Genomic DNA, 17964 nt, shown 5'->3' with positions numbered 1-17964 from the left:
ACACTCTGTAAATTTTTAATAAACACGGTAAATTTTACAGAGGTTATTTTTCGAGTTTTCCTTTTGAATTATCACTGTCACATGAAATATTAAAAAAATATATATTTATCGATACAGAGTTTATACATAGTTTTAAGAAAAACTTTGTTTATTTTTGCTAATAACTTTTTTTCATGAAAACATGTACTTTTAAATACTTGATATTTGTTAAACAGTGAAAGATATGGAAATGATAGGAGCAGGGGTGGGCTATCATGTTTTTAACAATGGTCTCGCGGGTGGAGGGGAAGGGGGTGGGGGGAGGAGGGAGGTGTATCATCTTGTTTTAACTATACAAAATACATAACAATTAAAAATAATAAATTTCGAAAGGCAACAAAGTTTTATGTTTCATAATACATTTAAATCAATCACCAACCAAATATAGAGAAGTAGAGGCTTTAAACTGACGAATGCGGCCTATTAGTGATTTAATTATTTTATAAAAAAAAAAGTAATGGAAATTCGTTGCGGTGTAATTCATTTCCAATGTAGGTAAGTCAATACTACTGTTGCCAGATTTTCGCTCGTGTGGTTTATTATTTTATTTTATTTTATTTGTTCGGGAATTGTGCAGCTTTATATTTAAAAAGTATATTATAAAAATAGTTACAAAACAACAATACATATTACATTACATTAACAAAAATAGTTACATTAATAAAAATCCAATTAAACAATTCTACATTTATGTTATGATAACTATTAAAACATTAAGAGATAAAAAAATAAATAATAAAAGAGTAGGAGTGTGTGTGTGAGGAAGGGAGTAAAAAGGTAGGGATATGGTATAAAAATAGAATTCGCAGGAAGGACAAAAAAAGGAAAAGGAAAGGAGAGGAATTACTACTTTAGTTCCTCTGGTTGTCCATCCGCTGATGACACGTATCTAATAATCCCGATCAATTGATCAACATACCAGAAATAAGCAGTGATAAAATTTTAATAAAAAAAATTATAATCAGAAAAACATTACGGGTATTCTACCAATTTTGAGGCCTACATGGTTTTGCGGCCTAAACTACAGCTTATTTAGCTTGAACGTAAATCCAGCACTTTGTACATGCAAGATAATCTATTAAAAACTGAAATACCTCAAAAATATCAGTAATGAAAGTCAGTAAAGAGAGCGATAATATTTACGTTTTGTTTATTTATTAAGAAGAGCTTAAGGCTAAAAAAATTAGACCTAAAATATTTTTATACGTTTATTTCTGTTTTTAAAAAAATCACACAATATTTTAAGGCGACGTGTCGCGACGCCGACGCGCTGAAAATGATAAAAAAACTGATATTTTGAATTAGTTTAACAGATTTGTGAGTGAAATAATACCATGATTCGAATAGTAACATGCTTGTAGTGAATAGTCAAAAGTGAATTGCTTGTTTTCATAATTATGATTTCTTTGTGTTGGTCATAAAATTCAGGATCGCGTGAAATTTTAATTGTCCGTATAAGCTATACATGCATTTATATTTATGCAGATGCAATGTAAATTATTTTTTGTCAAACTTTTGATACGCTCTGCAAACTACATACATACATACGTAACGTGTAAGCGAGAAGGTACTAGGTACAAAAATAAATACATAGATTTGTGTATAGATTTTTTGTTGTTAAATTAATAATCCACAAAGCACTTATTTGAGAAGCTTGCTAAAGGTAGAAGTGAAAGGATATGGATGGAAAATCCTTGCCAATAGAAATCTTTCTTGGATTTACTTGGCAATTGGCTTGAATCGAACCCACGTATGGTTCAAGATCTGATGATGAATCATACGCGGTCATAACAGAAAGTTGTAATTTAAAAAAATCAGTCAAGAACCCCAAACGATTACAAAGTAAAATTTTGTGTTGGTATTTTATTTATTATATTTTTACTGTATAGGTGCCTTATATATAGTATTTAGCGACTGTTCAAAAATAATATTTTTTATTGCCGGGATTTCCGCATAGATACATGACAGTCGGAATCTGACGTTTTGTTCTTTATCGGTATTGATTGATGGAGAACATTATTTTTAACGATCTATTCATGAAAATTGACTGCTGATTCTGTCTTAAGAATATTATTCCAACTGACTTCAAGGACAATGTTCGAATAGGAACATCATAATACAATATCTACTTTTAGTTTTAGTTACACACGTCTATATAACATTATTGTTTCACAAACGTCATGTGATGTCGCAAAAATGCATCAACAGGGTGAAGGGTTTGCGTGTTTTCACGCTCTCTTGTTGCGAGCTGTTGACCTTAAAACATTTTTCTTAAAATTACAAATTTACAGATTATTTTTAACATAGCAAGAAAAGTATAGAAAAATGCGCGTGCAGCATTTACGCGTGATAGAAGAGAAACTTCTTAAACGTACTTAAACTCCCAACAGATGTTGGTGCTCAAGTTTTGTTATTATTTTTTCTTAAGTTTATAACTCTGATACCACCACAGCCGGTAAAATGGCCACTAATTGCAAAAATATCCTGTAATTTTAATAGTACAAAAAGTGGAATTAAAATACTTTGTAACTGAAATATATATGAAGATATTTGTGTATGAAATAGAAGCTACCATATACTTAGTTATTCACGTCGCTTGTCGCTTGTCGATCTTCATACTCTATTGGCATACCTAACTTAGAAACAAAACACTAATTAGTTTTAGACGGGCTATTAAATTAGCGCCATTGAAATTCAAATTACCTTTGTATAAAATGAAATGCAGGAACAAATAATGTCGTCACTACATGTTCGTAAGTCAATCAGCACGGTTGAAGTTTTACCTTACCAAGAATTTTCCTTCAAAAATGCTTAAGCTGGTGAGTACCAAACTTCCAAAAATCACTGTAAAATAAACCTAATAATACTTCAAATGTGTTCATTTTTACACATATAATGTAATGTATACCAGTTATAATGTCTTTGCTAACTTAGGGATAAAAAAAAACTTTTAAAAATGTTATTCAGAATTTAATCATATATCTTCAGAAAATTCCAACTCCCATTAAGGCTAGTTCTTATCATCATCCCTGAGGTGAAAATACGCACTTTAAAAAATAATGTCCAGTAATCTGAAAACAAGAAATACATACATGTTTCATCCAGGAATTCACTGCAATTTGTGGTTAATTAATAACAACAAAATATATGACATCATCTTCCTTTTTGAATAATACAACCGAGTGTTTCTTTTATTGTAGTTTCATTTATTTATTTTACATTTCTAAATTTTAAGTGTTTTCATTACATTGAAATAGGAAATAGGTATATTTAAACATGTAAACAATTTAATACGTATAAGCATGTGAAACTATTGAAATCTATCCTCAAAATATATTTTTCAGGAGTTAAAAACTAGTTTTAGTTTCTACTATTTATTATATTATATGTATTAAACCATATCCGCTCCCTATGTGGAGCATGTCGGCCGCCAGCTCTCTTGCATCCTCCCAAGTCAGGGCTGCGTCCTGAAGTTCAGACAAGAACTGTCGACGAATTGTCAGCAGTGGTCGTCCTGGGCGTCGCTCGATGCCTTGTAAAAGATGCAAGCTTGATTAAGGCTCTCTGGATGCATGCGGAGTACATGGCCTAGCCAACTGAATTGCCTTTTCTTTACGACAGTTGTGACCAAGATTTGCTGCGTCCTACTCTTCATTCCTCACAAAGTCAAACCACCGTACGCCTAAAATTCTCCGCAGACACATATTCTCAAAGCCAAATATGCGGCTGCTCTGGGCCCTTGTAAGATGCCATGTTTCACAGACGTATAAGAGAACAGGAGCAATGCAGGCATTATATGGGCGGCATTTGGTCTTCACCGAGTATCGCGTTTCTACTGTATTGTTATAAATATTATTAATTATTTTATTGAGTAAAATACATTAACATATAATTATCCTGCAGGTAGATTTTTAAATACTTTGGAATTACATATTGGTCATGCGGCTATAGTAGTAAAGATTGTTGGTCGAAAAATTTAACCAGTGTATATACATACGTTAGTAAATATTTTTTAAATTTGGCTCACTTTTACATATGTAACTCAACTTTATTTTTGTCGCTGTTGTGTATTGCTGCATGGTGAACTATCCATATTATGTATAAGTTAATTTGAACCTGACAGTAAATAATATCATCGTATTACTAGCAATTAGCTTTGAATGAAAATTATCGTCTTGTGATGATTATTTTTTTATTAATTATCACAAAACTAAAATTATACTCGTGATGAAACTCAAAACATTCGTAAATATTTTTGCGCCAGTGCGTAATTATAAAAATAATTAAGGGTTTTCGTGTTTTTCTAATTTCTTCCAGATAGTAGAAGCATGTAAATTACTAAAATTTACATTATTCAATCGATATTTTTAATTCCTGACTTACGTATTTTTCAAGTACATAGAATCCAATATCAGTCAGCGACATCTATGGTTGAAATAAGTAGTTTTTTTTGCTAGCAGAAACCTTCATAAAATGTACATAAGATAAGAATTATTTTACATAGGAAGACGACTGAAAATACAATTTGCATTTTATATTAACTTTATTTTTACATTATCTATAATTCACAATATTTTGTGTGTCCAAATTATGTTTAAAAAAATTGTGTATTTTTTTTCATCCAGTCAGTTTTTTTTTCAGTCCGAACAAAAATTTTACATTGTTATTTTTTGACAAAATATTATTTTTTGACATCTTATCAAAGATGAAGAAGAATGTGGAAGTCCGGGCATTTACGGGGCTGACGACCGTCATAGGCTGGTTTAAGTGATCACTTTCACACGTGTAACATTCACCATTTCTACCCATTATTGACAACCACACTACTCAAATTCTTGGAAGTTCTATATATATGAACCAATTTTGAAACATTGTTCTTGAATCACTAGAACTCTACTTTTTTCATTCTTTTCGAAATATGTATGTTTTATTTTTTTTAATTAAATTTGCATATTGAGTAATAATGAAGTTTTATATTTAGTATTATTTAGCACTGTTGACGTGAGTTTATAATCTATGTTTTGACGTGTTTTCTGAACAAATTTGAATATGCAAATATGGACTCTTTGGCTTTAGTGTTACCATACTTTTTTTTATAGATCGTACTTCTTCTGGCCTTGTCCTGCGCTTCGGCTCAGGTGGTATGGAACTACCCCACAGCTTACAGCCCTTACTCTGCCTATAGCAGTCCCTATCTCTACGCGCCACTGCCCTACGTAGCGGGCTACACTGACTCAGTGGCGTACACCGCACCTCTTACTTATGCCAGCAATTATTATTATACTTACGTCTGACACATAACATTGCGACAAATAATCAATTTATCAGTATGTATTTGTTAAACATTCGTACGAAGAATACTTATGGTATGTAAGTGTAACCAATATAATATGATCGACCCATTATTTACTGTATTTATTAATATTGAATAAATATAAACAGTTTTTTGTTGTTGTCTTTATTGAACACCTTCTTTATTCGCTCCAGGATGTCAGAATTATAAACTTACCCGTTCACAGGTCATCGTGAGCGAGTCAATTTTCAAATGAATGCATTGGCTCGTACAAAAATCGACAATGTATGCGATTGGCTTCTATTTTTTGTATGGATACGGTAATGGTAGGTGAATTTGGTTTATTTATGGGTAAAGGTAGGTAAAATAAATGAAAAATAGTGATCTTTTATTTGAATTAATTTTAATCCAATACTCTAATCTAAACATTTATTACAATAATACATTGTGCTGTAATATATTTACATTCAGAAATTAAATAAAATTATTACACTAATAAAATAATTTCAACACGCATCATACTAATATACGATGATATCTACACATCTCAAAATATATTTCCTTAAAATTAATTCAAACTCCAAAAAGTTAAATTATTATGTAGGTTAAAGTCACCTGAGAAGCGGTTACAATTGATGCAATAAATGAGTATGACAAAACATTGACTATCTTGTTTATTGAAAAATTAAACGGTTATTCGTCTCCACATATTTTTGGTGTACAATTCCAAAGTAACTTGGTTTAAGGATTTTGGAGTATTTAAAAGCAGCAAAAAACTTAAGTTATCATCTCATCAGTCAACAGTTAAAATGTTCAGTTATCATTCATTTTAAGTGCGCTCAGCATTTTTATTAAATACATTCATGTATTATGTATCAAAATTTAACACTAAAAATATTCAGCAAGAATTTCCATATCATATTTTGGAAATCGTCATTAATTTTTTTAGTACTCCGAGTAGGTGTTATATTGACTTTACTAATTGGGATTTAATAGATATGAACATGATTTTAATCTTCAATACATTTTCTTAAAATAAATATAAAATAAATTGGATAGGTCAGATCTATATTTTATTTTATTTGATTTTTTTTATTTATTTTTCATAATACATTGATGCATTCAAATATACATATTCATTAAATTATGCATATTCAAATATACATATTCATTCAGGCATCTTACATTTTGTGGATATTGTATGTAGGTAATTGGATAACTTCGGAGCAGTTAACATTTTAAAAATAAATAAGGTAATGACGTCGATCTTATAAGAAAAGTTAATTGTTTCTGCTATTTTCGATGGTAATTAAATTTACAATCGGAGGTTCTAGAATGTGAATTTCAATATGCTTTGCTTACGTAGAAAAAATATTATTCGGAAAATATTTTAATTTAAATGAGAAAAAACTTATTATTATAATTTTTCATAATTCAATGTTTGCTGAAAACATATATTTACTAACGTGTTTATTATATTTTAAATGGATCACAGTTTACGGTATTTATACACAAATTATGGTTATGTATTTACATCTATCAATATTTTAAATAAATTTATTTTACAAAGATTCTTACAATAGATTAACCAATAATTTAATCATACATCTAGCAACACGTGGCACATAGCAAACAAATGTTTCAACAACACCAACATTTCTTATTCATTATGGTACAACGGATTCTAAAATCGTAATACAGTAATACGATTTGAATTACATTAAAAATGTATAGGAACCAGACGGAAGTAAAAATATAGTTAAAGTCACTATTTTTAAACCATCTTTTACCGACGTTATTATAAGTATTATTGAGTAAAAGATATTAATACAATTTTCGATTACTCGTATCACCTTCAATATTTCGTTTATTGTGGGTATCTAAATATTGAAAACATTTAAAAATCGGTACTAACTAACTACTCATTTTGTATGATAGTATGATGTGTCTATGTTGGGTCTAAAGCAATAGTAACTTAATACGAGAATAAAAACGTAAATAATACGTAAGTATATTTATAATTTCGGAATGTATATTCAATTTAAAATTGAATTATTGGTGACAACTTTTTACATCCATAGGATGAATATTAAAATTTCATCGCTGTAAAATATTGAAATCAATGAACGTTAATCTAATCTCAGATTATTTAGAACCACTACTCTTCTTGGTGTGGATTAGTTTTTGAGATCACAAGAGATCTATGGTAATATGGTCGCAGTGGTATATATATATACACACACTTATATATATATATATATATATGTATATATATATATATATATATATATATATATATATATATATATATATATTTATATATATACATATATATATATATATATATATATATATATATATATATATATATATATATATACACACATATATATATATATATATATATATATATATATATATATATATATATATATATATATACACACATTGAGTCACACTAGCGTATCAATAGACTTTAAAAAAACTGGTGATTTTGAATTACGTGAAGTAATTTATACAACATGAATTATGATGTTATAGAATATTTTTGACACGAAACCTACCTATTATCGCATTATAAATGAAACCACTTCAATTGTTTTCATGTTGAAAATGATATTCTTCAGTTTTCAATATTTACTTTCTGTGTGTAGGGAGAGGGCACCATAAAGTTGTTAGTTGGTATCTTTATAACCTGAACAGGAAGGAATTTTTGTTTATATAACAGTATTATGGTTTTCGCTAAGGTCCTAAAACCGCGTTTATTTTTCAATTATTCATTTAAATAATATTCTTCATCAAACTTTTTTATTTAAAAATATTCTCGAGTTATAAAAAACACAATTTAATAAGGGTATATACATTCCGATAATAAATACTATCTAATGTTTTAATAACTTATCTACTGCTCTCAACGTGATGAAAATTTACTAATGGGACCATACGTGATACCTTACAAATAATTATGCACATATCTTTGATTTTTTAATTAGATACGTTTCTATATCTATTTAGCAATAATAAACTGACTAGATGTACACTATTTATGCATTTTAGAAAACTTAAAGAAAGATGATCTCGTGTTTCGAATAGGTTATTAATTACATTATTCGAACAATCGATTCAACGATTAACATTCCCCACCGTTCCATAAACGTAACATTAAATACATTCCTCTCCACATTTTATACATGAAAATAAACCAATTTTCGTTTTCTCAGAATTGGTTACCACTTCGTAGTGTTAAAATTATCATGATCCGCTAAAAGTAGACAAAGGAATTTTAGGTGAAATTAAGTTTGCAAGTAACTATGTATCAGATTTCCAATATTGTACATAGATCTTTCTTACATAATTTAACTTGTATTTAATTTTCATATATAAATCTTGTTTTTTTTTTCCATTTCAATTCTTCCCATTTTTTGAAACGGGTGAGTGAGATTTAAGTTAGAAGATGCTGGTAATTTTGTTCATAATCGTAAAAATATACATATGCGTTTAAACGGTCATTTTATTGTATTGACACATCGTACTTGTATTATACGGTGCATTTAAATTCTTTGAGGGAATTTCTATACGTCCGCACACGGAAGATTTATTTATTTATTTACAAGCATGCCCTTGGGATTTAACAGAAGCCGAAATATAATATCTCATAAGATGAATGTAGAAATAAAAGTGAGGACAATTAAAAATATTGGAATGTAGTCTATGGGGACAATGTTCCTTCCTTGTGTCTGTTGTCTGCTGTATATCTAGGCCACTTCTAGGTCGGACGAGTCCTCGTCCGAGTAGGGCAGGGGCGGCAGGTGAGGTGGCGCGGGCGCTGCGCAGGGGGCGGAGTCCTCCTGCGATCTGCGCAGCCGCTCCTGTTCTTCGCGCTTCTGCTTTCGCCACTTGGCGCGTCTGTTTTTGAACCACACCTGAAAAAATAAATTTAATAAAATTTTACTGTTGTGTTAAAAAAAGAGGCAATTAATCGATATCACAATAAACAGGACAATAAAATAAGACAATGGTACGCGCATGTGAGGAGAATGGAACCATCCAGACTCCCCCACATTGCACTGCCCGGCCAACACCAAGGCAGACCATCAAAGAGATGGATTTTCAGCTGGGAATCGACATCGTAGGAGGTTAATCCCTCTTTAAAACAGGCTACAAGGCGTTCACCAAGCAGAAGAAGAAGAGGCAATAAGTAGTTATATAATAAATCTAAACAGTAGTGTTTCTCAACGCGGGAACCTACTTTATGGGTTTGCGAAAGTTATATTTAAAATAAATGAATATATATGAATATATATATTTACATATATATATATATATACATATATATATATATATATATATATATATATATATATATATATATATATATATATATATATATATATATATATATATATATATATATATATATATATATATATATATATATATATATATATATATATATATATATATATATATATATATATATATATATATATATATATATATATATTTATATATATATACATATATATCCGCGTATTTCGAACTAGGAACGGGAAAGAAGGAACTGTGAACTTATATATATATATATATTTATGTGTATGTGTATATATATATATATATATATATATATATATATATATATATATATATATATATATATATATACATATATATTCGCGTATTTCGAACTAGGAACGGGAAAGAAGGAACTGTGAACTTTCATTTTCTGATGTGAACGGTATTATCAACATTTCTAAACTATACAAAAGCACAATGATGCGTTACGTCGCCGACTTAGTAAAACACTTTGATTAGTAATTTGAAAATAATAATCAAGAGTGATATTTTTGATATTTCCGATCTTTATAAACACAAATACAATCTAAAAAATACACGTAGAAAAACAATTTAAAATCTTTAATGTCACCTGTTTGCTAAATCCGATCCGAAAATGGCCCGTTTGTAGATACCTAACTAGTTTGTTTTTAGAAAAGCTTCCAACGGTTGAAAGTTTCCTCCGAACGAAGGCAATGGCAAAGCGATAATGTTAATACGAAGTGAAGTTAATTCACTCTTTTAATAAGATTCTGTCGGGTACAGAAGCCTCGAAAGTGAGAAATAAATTAAAACCAACAGCCTCTGAAATGATTCCACAAATTAAACTGCTTTTCCAATACTTATACAGCTCTCCCTACTTTACCGACACCCTATCCACACAAGGGGTGCTTTGACTGCTAATGGCTTCCCCGAAGTATCAGATTTAAAACGAAAAAAAATGTTTCAATTGAATTTCAAATCCCCTAAAAATTGTTGAGTTTCGCGACCAGATATAAATTTTATACTACAATTTTTACCGAGTTTAAATTTTGGTTTTGTTTCTTCATTACGCGGGTAAACATTTCCTGATTTTGAAAGTGATATTTTCCGAGGGTTTTAAAATTCCGAAGATTACAAGAAAAGTTTTGGAAATGTAGTACGTACCTACGTATAACTAAATTAATTAAAGATCAATTAGAGATCAAATAATGATAAAAAGTAAAACTTTACTAGCTGGATATTTTCATTATTTTCTTCTGAATTCATTAATAAATGTATCATAATTTAATGCATTACTAAAAAGTTTACAATTAAAATTGTCCTTTTTTTCCTTTGACCTCTAGCCGCACTCAAACGTGCATAGGGAACCGCATCTGGTGGAAGTTTTTGTTCCAGCGTTATACATACAATACATAATTCAATAGTTTCTGAAAACGTCATGCGAAATGCCGATAGATTTTTTTTTACTGCTCGTACGTATGTTATTTGAAATTTAAATAATGTACTGTATGTGGTAGTAAAATAAAATAATACACAAATCGGATCGTGGTGCCATGTTTAGGATAGTAGATTTTGTGTCAGACTTTCTGGACTCGAATGTACTTTAACATACTACAACTTGACACATATTTATAATAATAGCCCTCTCAGGCCCACAAAAAAAGTATGAAATTGAAATATGTATGCATTCAATAGAAACACGAACTTTTTCCAACCACTTTTTTATTGGTACATTTTTTCTCCAACCGGTTTCGACAAGAAACTTGTCATCATCAGGGTTTAATATGTAGTACCCCGACATGTATATGTATAAAGTGGTTAAAAACAGAGTTTTTTTATGTTATTTTATACAGTTTATGAAATGTGCAACAAAGTATCTGCGAAAAACATTCAAGAAAAAAACACAAATATTTCTCTTTAAAAAATGACATTCATAGTTGACTTTCAGTTTGATGAAATTAAGATACGTAAATTAAAATGAATTTGAGGCAGTGCGTTCAACATGTACTGACGAAAATATTAGATTTGATATTATAGGTTTCCTGTTCCATCAACGACTAATCAGAAACGACTGCATCAAATTTATGCCGAATTCACAAAAAACACGTGTCGCAATATCAATAGGACTTTATCACCGAACAATTTTACCCCTTTTGACTTCCGATAAGCATCCCCTGTGAGTGGTCTCACTCGCAGACATTGTTGTTCCGCAGTTAGTCATTAAGCGGTGCGTGTTACACAAAGGGTTGGTTTCCTCGGCCCTTTGTGGACATTTTTGAGATCTTTTGTCACCTAACCCTAATACATAAGAACATAAATTTTGTATACTGGTACTAAATCCAATAACATATTTGTATTAATCAAAATAACTATATTTAAGTATTGTTGCCTAACGTATGTTGCAAGAAAGAAAAGCTTACAGAAACAATTAAAATACATAAACGCACATTAATGATAAGTAATATGCGCAAATTTGTACAGAAAAAAAATCGTTTTCAAAACCGTAATGATAATTAATAATAAATCAAAATAACAAATTTTTAAAGAAAATATTACCATTAGCGGCCAAGACTGCAAATCCGTCACTGCATACATGCTAATATTGTGTATTTTCTTCAACAAAATCTCATCAAAGATGAAGAAGGATATGGAAGTCTGGGCATTTACGGGGCTGACGACCATCATAGGCTGGTTTAAGTGATCACTTTACACACGTGTAACATTCACCAATTCTACCCATTATTGACAACCACACTACTCAAATTCTTGGAAGTTCTATATAAATATGAACCAATTTAGAAACATTGTTCTTGAATCACTAAAACTACACTAGAGACGTGTATCGGTGAGATGAAAAGAAGCTTTTTACTGGATTATCTCCAATTAGATAATCCAGATTTGTGAACAAGTATTTGGACACACTCAAAGTGTTGTTCAAGTTTATATTTATAGAAGGCTTTAACATTTATGTTTCAAACCAAATGAAATATTCTCTCTCAAAAACAAATGTATCCTTAATCCCTCAGTTTGGCCCGCGACGCTGTAGGTTATTTTAACCGAAGTAATTAATGTTTTTTTTTAAATTAACGAATCTAAGAGGCTGTAATTTATTGCCACGTGACCATTATTACAGGTAAATTAACTGTGTCGTTATTTTCCTTAGCGAAAAATTAAATCAAAAAGAAAAATTCTTTGATCTGTTTGAACGTCATCAACATTTTACGCAACGCGGAAAAGGCGACGACCCCGATTTCTTCTATCGATGGTGTATGACGATGGTTACTAATTCCGTTACTTTGATGATATGGCAACAGAGAAATATTTTTCTTGTTAAATGTTAATTAATACGAATAAAAGCCGAATTAAATACCAACAAACAATTTCTTAAAAAACAATTTTTATTTTATGGTGGATAATATTCAGACACCTTGTTATTAATATCTACGGGTTAATTAATTTGCCAGCAACGTAATTAACAAACAAATATTACTTAAAAAACAAGAGATATTAAAAAACATATATTTGTACAGAAAAGGGTTGCTATCTGTGTGGGGTGTGGTAGATCACCCTTACAATGTGAATAATATTATCTAGCTACCTACATGGATATAAAGGTGCACTTGTTCGTCTTCCAGAGCTAGATATTTGTTTGGACCACACGGGGAGTTTGCCAAATGTTAACGTACAAATTTATTATGTTATAATGACAACAATGGAACGAATTATTTTGTTACCGCCAACAAACGCGGCGGTATCCCTTATTTGCGATGTCTTCAAAGGAAAACGGCTTGCGATGCGGTAGCTTCGTGGCATTGTATCGGTTTCAATTATTAATACCGTCCACTGGACTGAAATGTGTATCGTTTGTGCTAAGTTTGGTGCCATCACTCTATCCTTTCAGGTATAAAATGAACTTGTAGCATTCAAACGTTCAGGATTAGAGTAGAGAATGTAGATTCATCTTAAATCCGTCTATATAATTACATATATATAATACAATGACGAAAGGAATGGAAATTATTGAATTTTAATTCCTCTCCTGTTTAACATTGAGAGAAAAAAACGATGAAAAATATGCTTTCTGAGGGTGATATATGGGTATGGGTATATTTTGATTTGTAGAAATTAGTTTAGCGACAGAGTTAACAGATATGTGAGCGAATTTGTGATTTTTGTCTCTTTGGTGTAATAATTCCATACATGTTTAGCCTACATTCGATTATTATGTGTGTTCCTGTTGATTTTGTCACCAATTTCATCTAAAACCAAATAAGAGTTTATTTGATTTTTAAAATTCATTTTAAAGTCTTGTTTAAGTTAGCGATTTTGTCCTTACTTCTGTTTGTATTTGATTTTCTTAATCTTTATATTCCTCTTTAAATTTAGAAAAATATTAACATATCGAACTTACTGCACTACATTCTCAGCATAAATCTCCACTGGGGTGTGCTTAATATACACGCAACAAAATATTAAAATTTGTGGAAAGTATAATTTTTTAAAATTATTTAACAGCTACATTTAATATTACTGAAATATTATTATTAGAAGATCAGGTATATATTTTCATCATTTACACACTTGTAAGTAAAGCTAATAAAAGTTTTCCGATGCTACGATAAGTCAACGTCACCTCCATAATTCACACGGTAATTATTACTTTTGCTTTAAATCCCCGATAATCCAATAAAGGCTCGTAGCCTCCTTTGAGGGCTACTCACTCGAAGGAAAATATTTCCTCAGGTGTGAGCCGCACCGCAGTCCGCCACACAAGTGTTAACATAAAGAGAGGGTAGGTACTGGGTACCGTTAAGTCGTTAAAGTTCCTGCTGCAGGTAGCTACGGTAGAGACAACCAGATGCGTCTGTATTGTATACTGCTAATGGGATATTGTGTATCAATTACTTAAGTCGGTGTTTGTGTTACTGAGCAAATACTAATCTTTGAACTTACAACAATAGTACAGAATATCCCTTTTAATATGCTAAATTTGCCACAATAGAAACAGATTGAAAGAGTACCGACGAAGACTTTCCGTATTATGATTATAGTTATAGAATAATATTCAATACTTTTTTGTGTGAACGTTGTAGGATTCTAAATTACATTGTCTCGTTTTACCTTTAAACCATTTTTTAACCATCAATACGTAATAAATTTTTGCATTATCTATAAAAATATTGAGTTATCTCCACAGAACGAGATATCCCACATTTCAAATTTTAAATGAAAAGTTTTAAGTATGTTATAATATTTTTGGTTAACAATATTCAAAATCCTTGAATTGTCATCGTAATTTTAGATATTCAATATGCAACATTAGTGCTTGCACATAATCTCGACTATTTGACAAAGAACATGTCAAACTTAAATTGGAAGAAAATCAAATCTATGTAAATGATATGTGAAACTACATGAACAAGATATAGAAAATTTGTGGAAAATAATGAAGTGGTTAATACTCGTATATCGGAGAAATGATTTCAGTTGAAGAAATCGAGCTGATATTTTTCATAAACTAAATAAAAAAATAATATGATTTTAAATCTTGTATATGTCGATATTACTTATGTATTTGTAAACCTAACGTATCAATAGCCCGTGAAAAGGTACAAATATGATATTGTGATAATATGTGTATATTATAATGCGTTGCTTTATATTATATGGGTAAAAATTAATCTGGGTTCGCGATTACATATTTTCTTTCTGTCCGCCGTTTTCAAAGGCAGCTTTATACAAATCCAGATATTGATCTGCAATTGTATGGAGTCCTTCCAGTTTCCAGTGTTACCCTTTGTCGTATTAATAGAAAGTAGCGTGTGTTTATTATATTGTCGTATTCTGACAGTCAATAGAAAGGATCCGATGTGTTTATTGGTTTCCTTTCGGTGGAGAATATTTGTGTATATCATCACGACAATAATAGTTCTATTGATATGTTGTGTACCGATTCTTCGTGTTGACAAGCGAATGGCTGGAAGATAATCCCACACAGTAGCGATATGAATGTGTGGTCTTAGACTATTTATCGCAAAAAATATTCGTATGGTTAAATATTATATAAAATAGTACCTACTTGACTCATTGCACTCTGGCCGAATTTACTCAGTAATCATGGCTACTCTGTATAGTTTAGAAAAAAAAAATATTTTGATATTTATCGACTACTCCATGAGAATATTATAAATACAAATAAAATAAAAGATAAAAGGGTACCCATCTTAAAACCCTAATTACTCAAATAAAAAACTTTAAAATTATTCAAAGTGTAATAATCGTCCAAAAGTATGTTGACGGAGGGTGAAAACGTTTTAATCTAAGCATAATCATTCACCATCCCTTAGTTTAGTAACGCTGTGTCAAATTACTTAACAACATAAATGATGATGTCAACTGTGAGTTCCTCTCGAATGATGCCCTACTTAATACTATAGTAATCGTCACTCACTAAAGATAAACAAAAAGGCCTCCACGTTCCACCCCCAGATCCAGCCCTTGGGCAATTTGTCGGCAGGGCCGGGTGGGTATTAATGTGCGCTTAAATAAGTAAACAGAACAGATGGGGTGAACTATTCAGGATCGGATTTTGTACATTATTAAAATAATAATTTTAAATACAATTAATAATACAATAATATTATTTCCATATATTTTAAAAAATAGAACGATAATAAAAAATCACAATTAATGTTTCGGGAGAAAAAGTAGCTCACGTTATCTGTAGTGATAATATGAGTTACCGTGAGATACAAATTGTTTTTTATTCATTTCAATTCCAAATTTTATGTGGCTCAAGAGCTGAAAATTTCATTGGTTTTATTGCTGTGAGTAATTTGAATTCTAAAATTGATGCTGGAAAAGAGCATTTATATGTAAAGAATGTACATATTTTAAATGTATGCATTTTATGATGTATGATTGTGTATAAATTTCGCGTGTGACTCGCCGAGGAAAAGTTCCAGGCGGAGTTGCAGGCGCCAGGTCGCGTTGTCGCTCCCCCTTGTGCTAGACGGACCAGATAGGTTAGGTTCAGCTCTGAGTGAGTGACAAGTGGTCCGAGATAGTCCAACGTGTCACAAGACCAAATAATGTTTGACCACGACCACTCTGGCAAGAGCAAATAGGTATATGTGTATTAGTAGGTGGTATGTAGCTACATAATATATACACATTAGGTAGTGTTAAAAAGGATTTTTAATAATTCAACGTATTTATGTAGGCATGTATCATAAAAACACAGTAAAAGTCTTTGAATTGAAATGTTATAATGAAAAGGGCGCTCAGTAAATCTAGTGCAAAAATATTTACCTAATATAATTTAAGTAAAATTATATTAGGTAGTGATGTCCACAACTATAAAACAAGAAATATGACTAGAATAAAATAATCATTTATGAAAAATCGTATTCGCAAAATTGAACGTAGTTTTATGTACAAAGGGTTCAAAATGTATAATGATACTCATATACTAGAGAGTTTGAAGAATGAATGATAATTGAACAAATGTAAAAATAAATGGTTTTATAATTTTAAAAGTATTATATTAGTGTGGGACAAAAATGACAATGCTAGCGGTTTTAAATATAAAAATTGTAGAGAAGATGAAATATATCATTTATATGAGAATATTAGATTATATACATATACGTAATCGTAATATTAATTAACTTAGTCCGTATTTTAAATAAATGTTTCATTTGTATATATATATATATATATATATATATATATATATATATATATATATATATATATATATATATATATATATATATATATATATATATATGTGTGTGTGTAATAAAATAACTAGGTACCTACCTATACATTTTATTAAGTACCTACATATAGTATAAATCTACCACCAGATGTCGCATGCGTCGCGCTGAATAAAACAAAAGACATCAGATAGATAGAAAAATATTGTAAAGATTAATTAAGAATAAACTTTAATTATAAACTTTAATTACAAAGCAACACATTGTTTATTTTATTATTACACACCCACTTTACATATTATTTACACCCAATTTACAAAGAAAAATATTACCACGTATTATATATTAAAAATATTATATATCTATGTATATATATATATATATAAACATAGATATATAATATACATTTACGAGCATTTTGGTTGTTTATTCAAAATGTAAGGCACAAATGCGGCTCTGTAATCTACCTACTCACTCAATTACGATTTTCGCGGCTGATAGTGGTCTCGGGTCTCGGGTCTCATGGTAGATCCTCCGCGACCCTTTATGTAAATAACTTGCCGATATATTTTAAACTCGTTATTTATAACAAACCAA

The 17964-nt window shown here is 30.1% G+C and overlaps 1 protein-coding gene and 1 long non-coding RNA gene across 3 annotated transcripts in view; one reads left to right on the top strand and one right to left on the bottom strand.

The window, feature by feature from the left end:
- Positions 1-1337: 1337 nt before the first annotated feature.
- On the top strand, positions 1338-5483 carry LOC148300578 (uncharacterized). 2 transcript variants are annotated; one of them, XR_015838917.1, is made up of 3 exons: positions 1338-1356; positions 2765-2858; positions 5139-5483. It is a non-coding gene; the product is annotated as an uncharacterized LOC148300578 (long non-coding RNA). The 2 variants fall into 2 exon arrangements; XR_015838916.1 differs by having other exon boundaries at positions 1342-1356; positions 2699-2858.
- Positions 5484-9087: 3604 nt separating this feature from the next.
- Positions 9088-17964, bottom strand: part of LOC148300577 (homeobox protein goosecoid-like) — a 43444-nt gene continuing 34567 nt past the window's right edge. Inside the window, exon 3 of the mRNA XM_088274605.1 lies at positions 9088-9255. Within this exon, the coding sequence (XP_088130731.1) occupies positions 9088-9255 (168 nt within the window). The remainder of the gene's footprint in view (positions 9256-17964) is intronic.

Source organism: Brachycentrus maculatus, unplaced genomic scaffold (assembly GCF_059751285.1).
Source record: "Brachycentrus maculatus isolate JH-2025_06_01 unplaced genomic scaffold, ASM5975128v1 h1tg000692l, whole genome shotgun sequence".
In the NCBI taxonomy this organism is placed as follows: Eukaryota; Metazoa; Arthropoda; class Insecta; order Trichoptera; family Brachycentridae; genus Brachycentrus; species Brachycentrus maculatus.
Note: the sequence above shows the minus strand (reverse complement) of the source record. Positions and strands in the feature narration are given on the sequence as shown.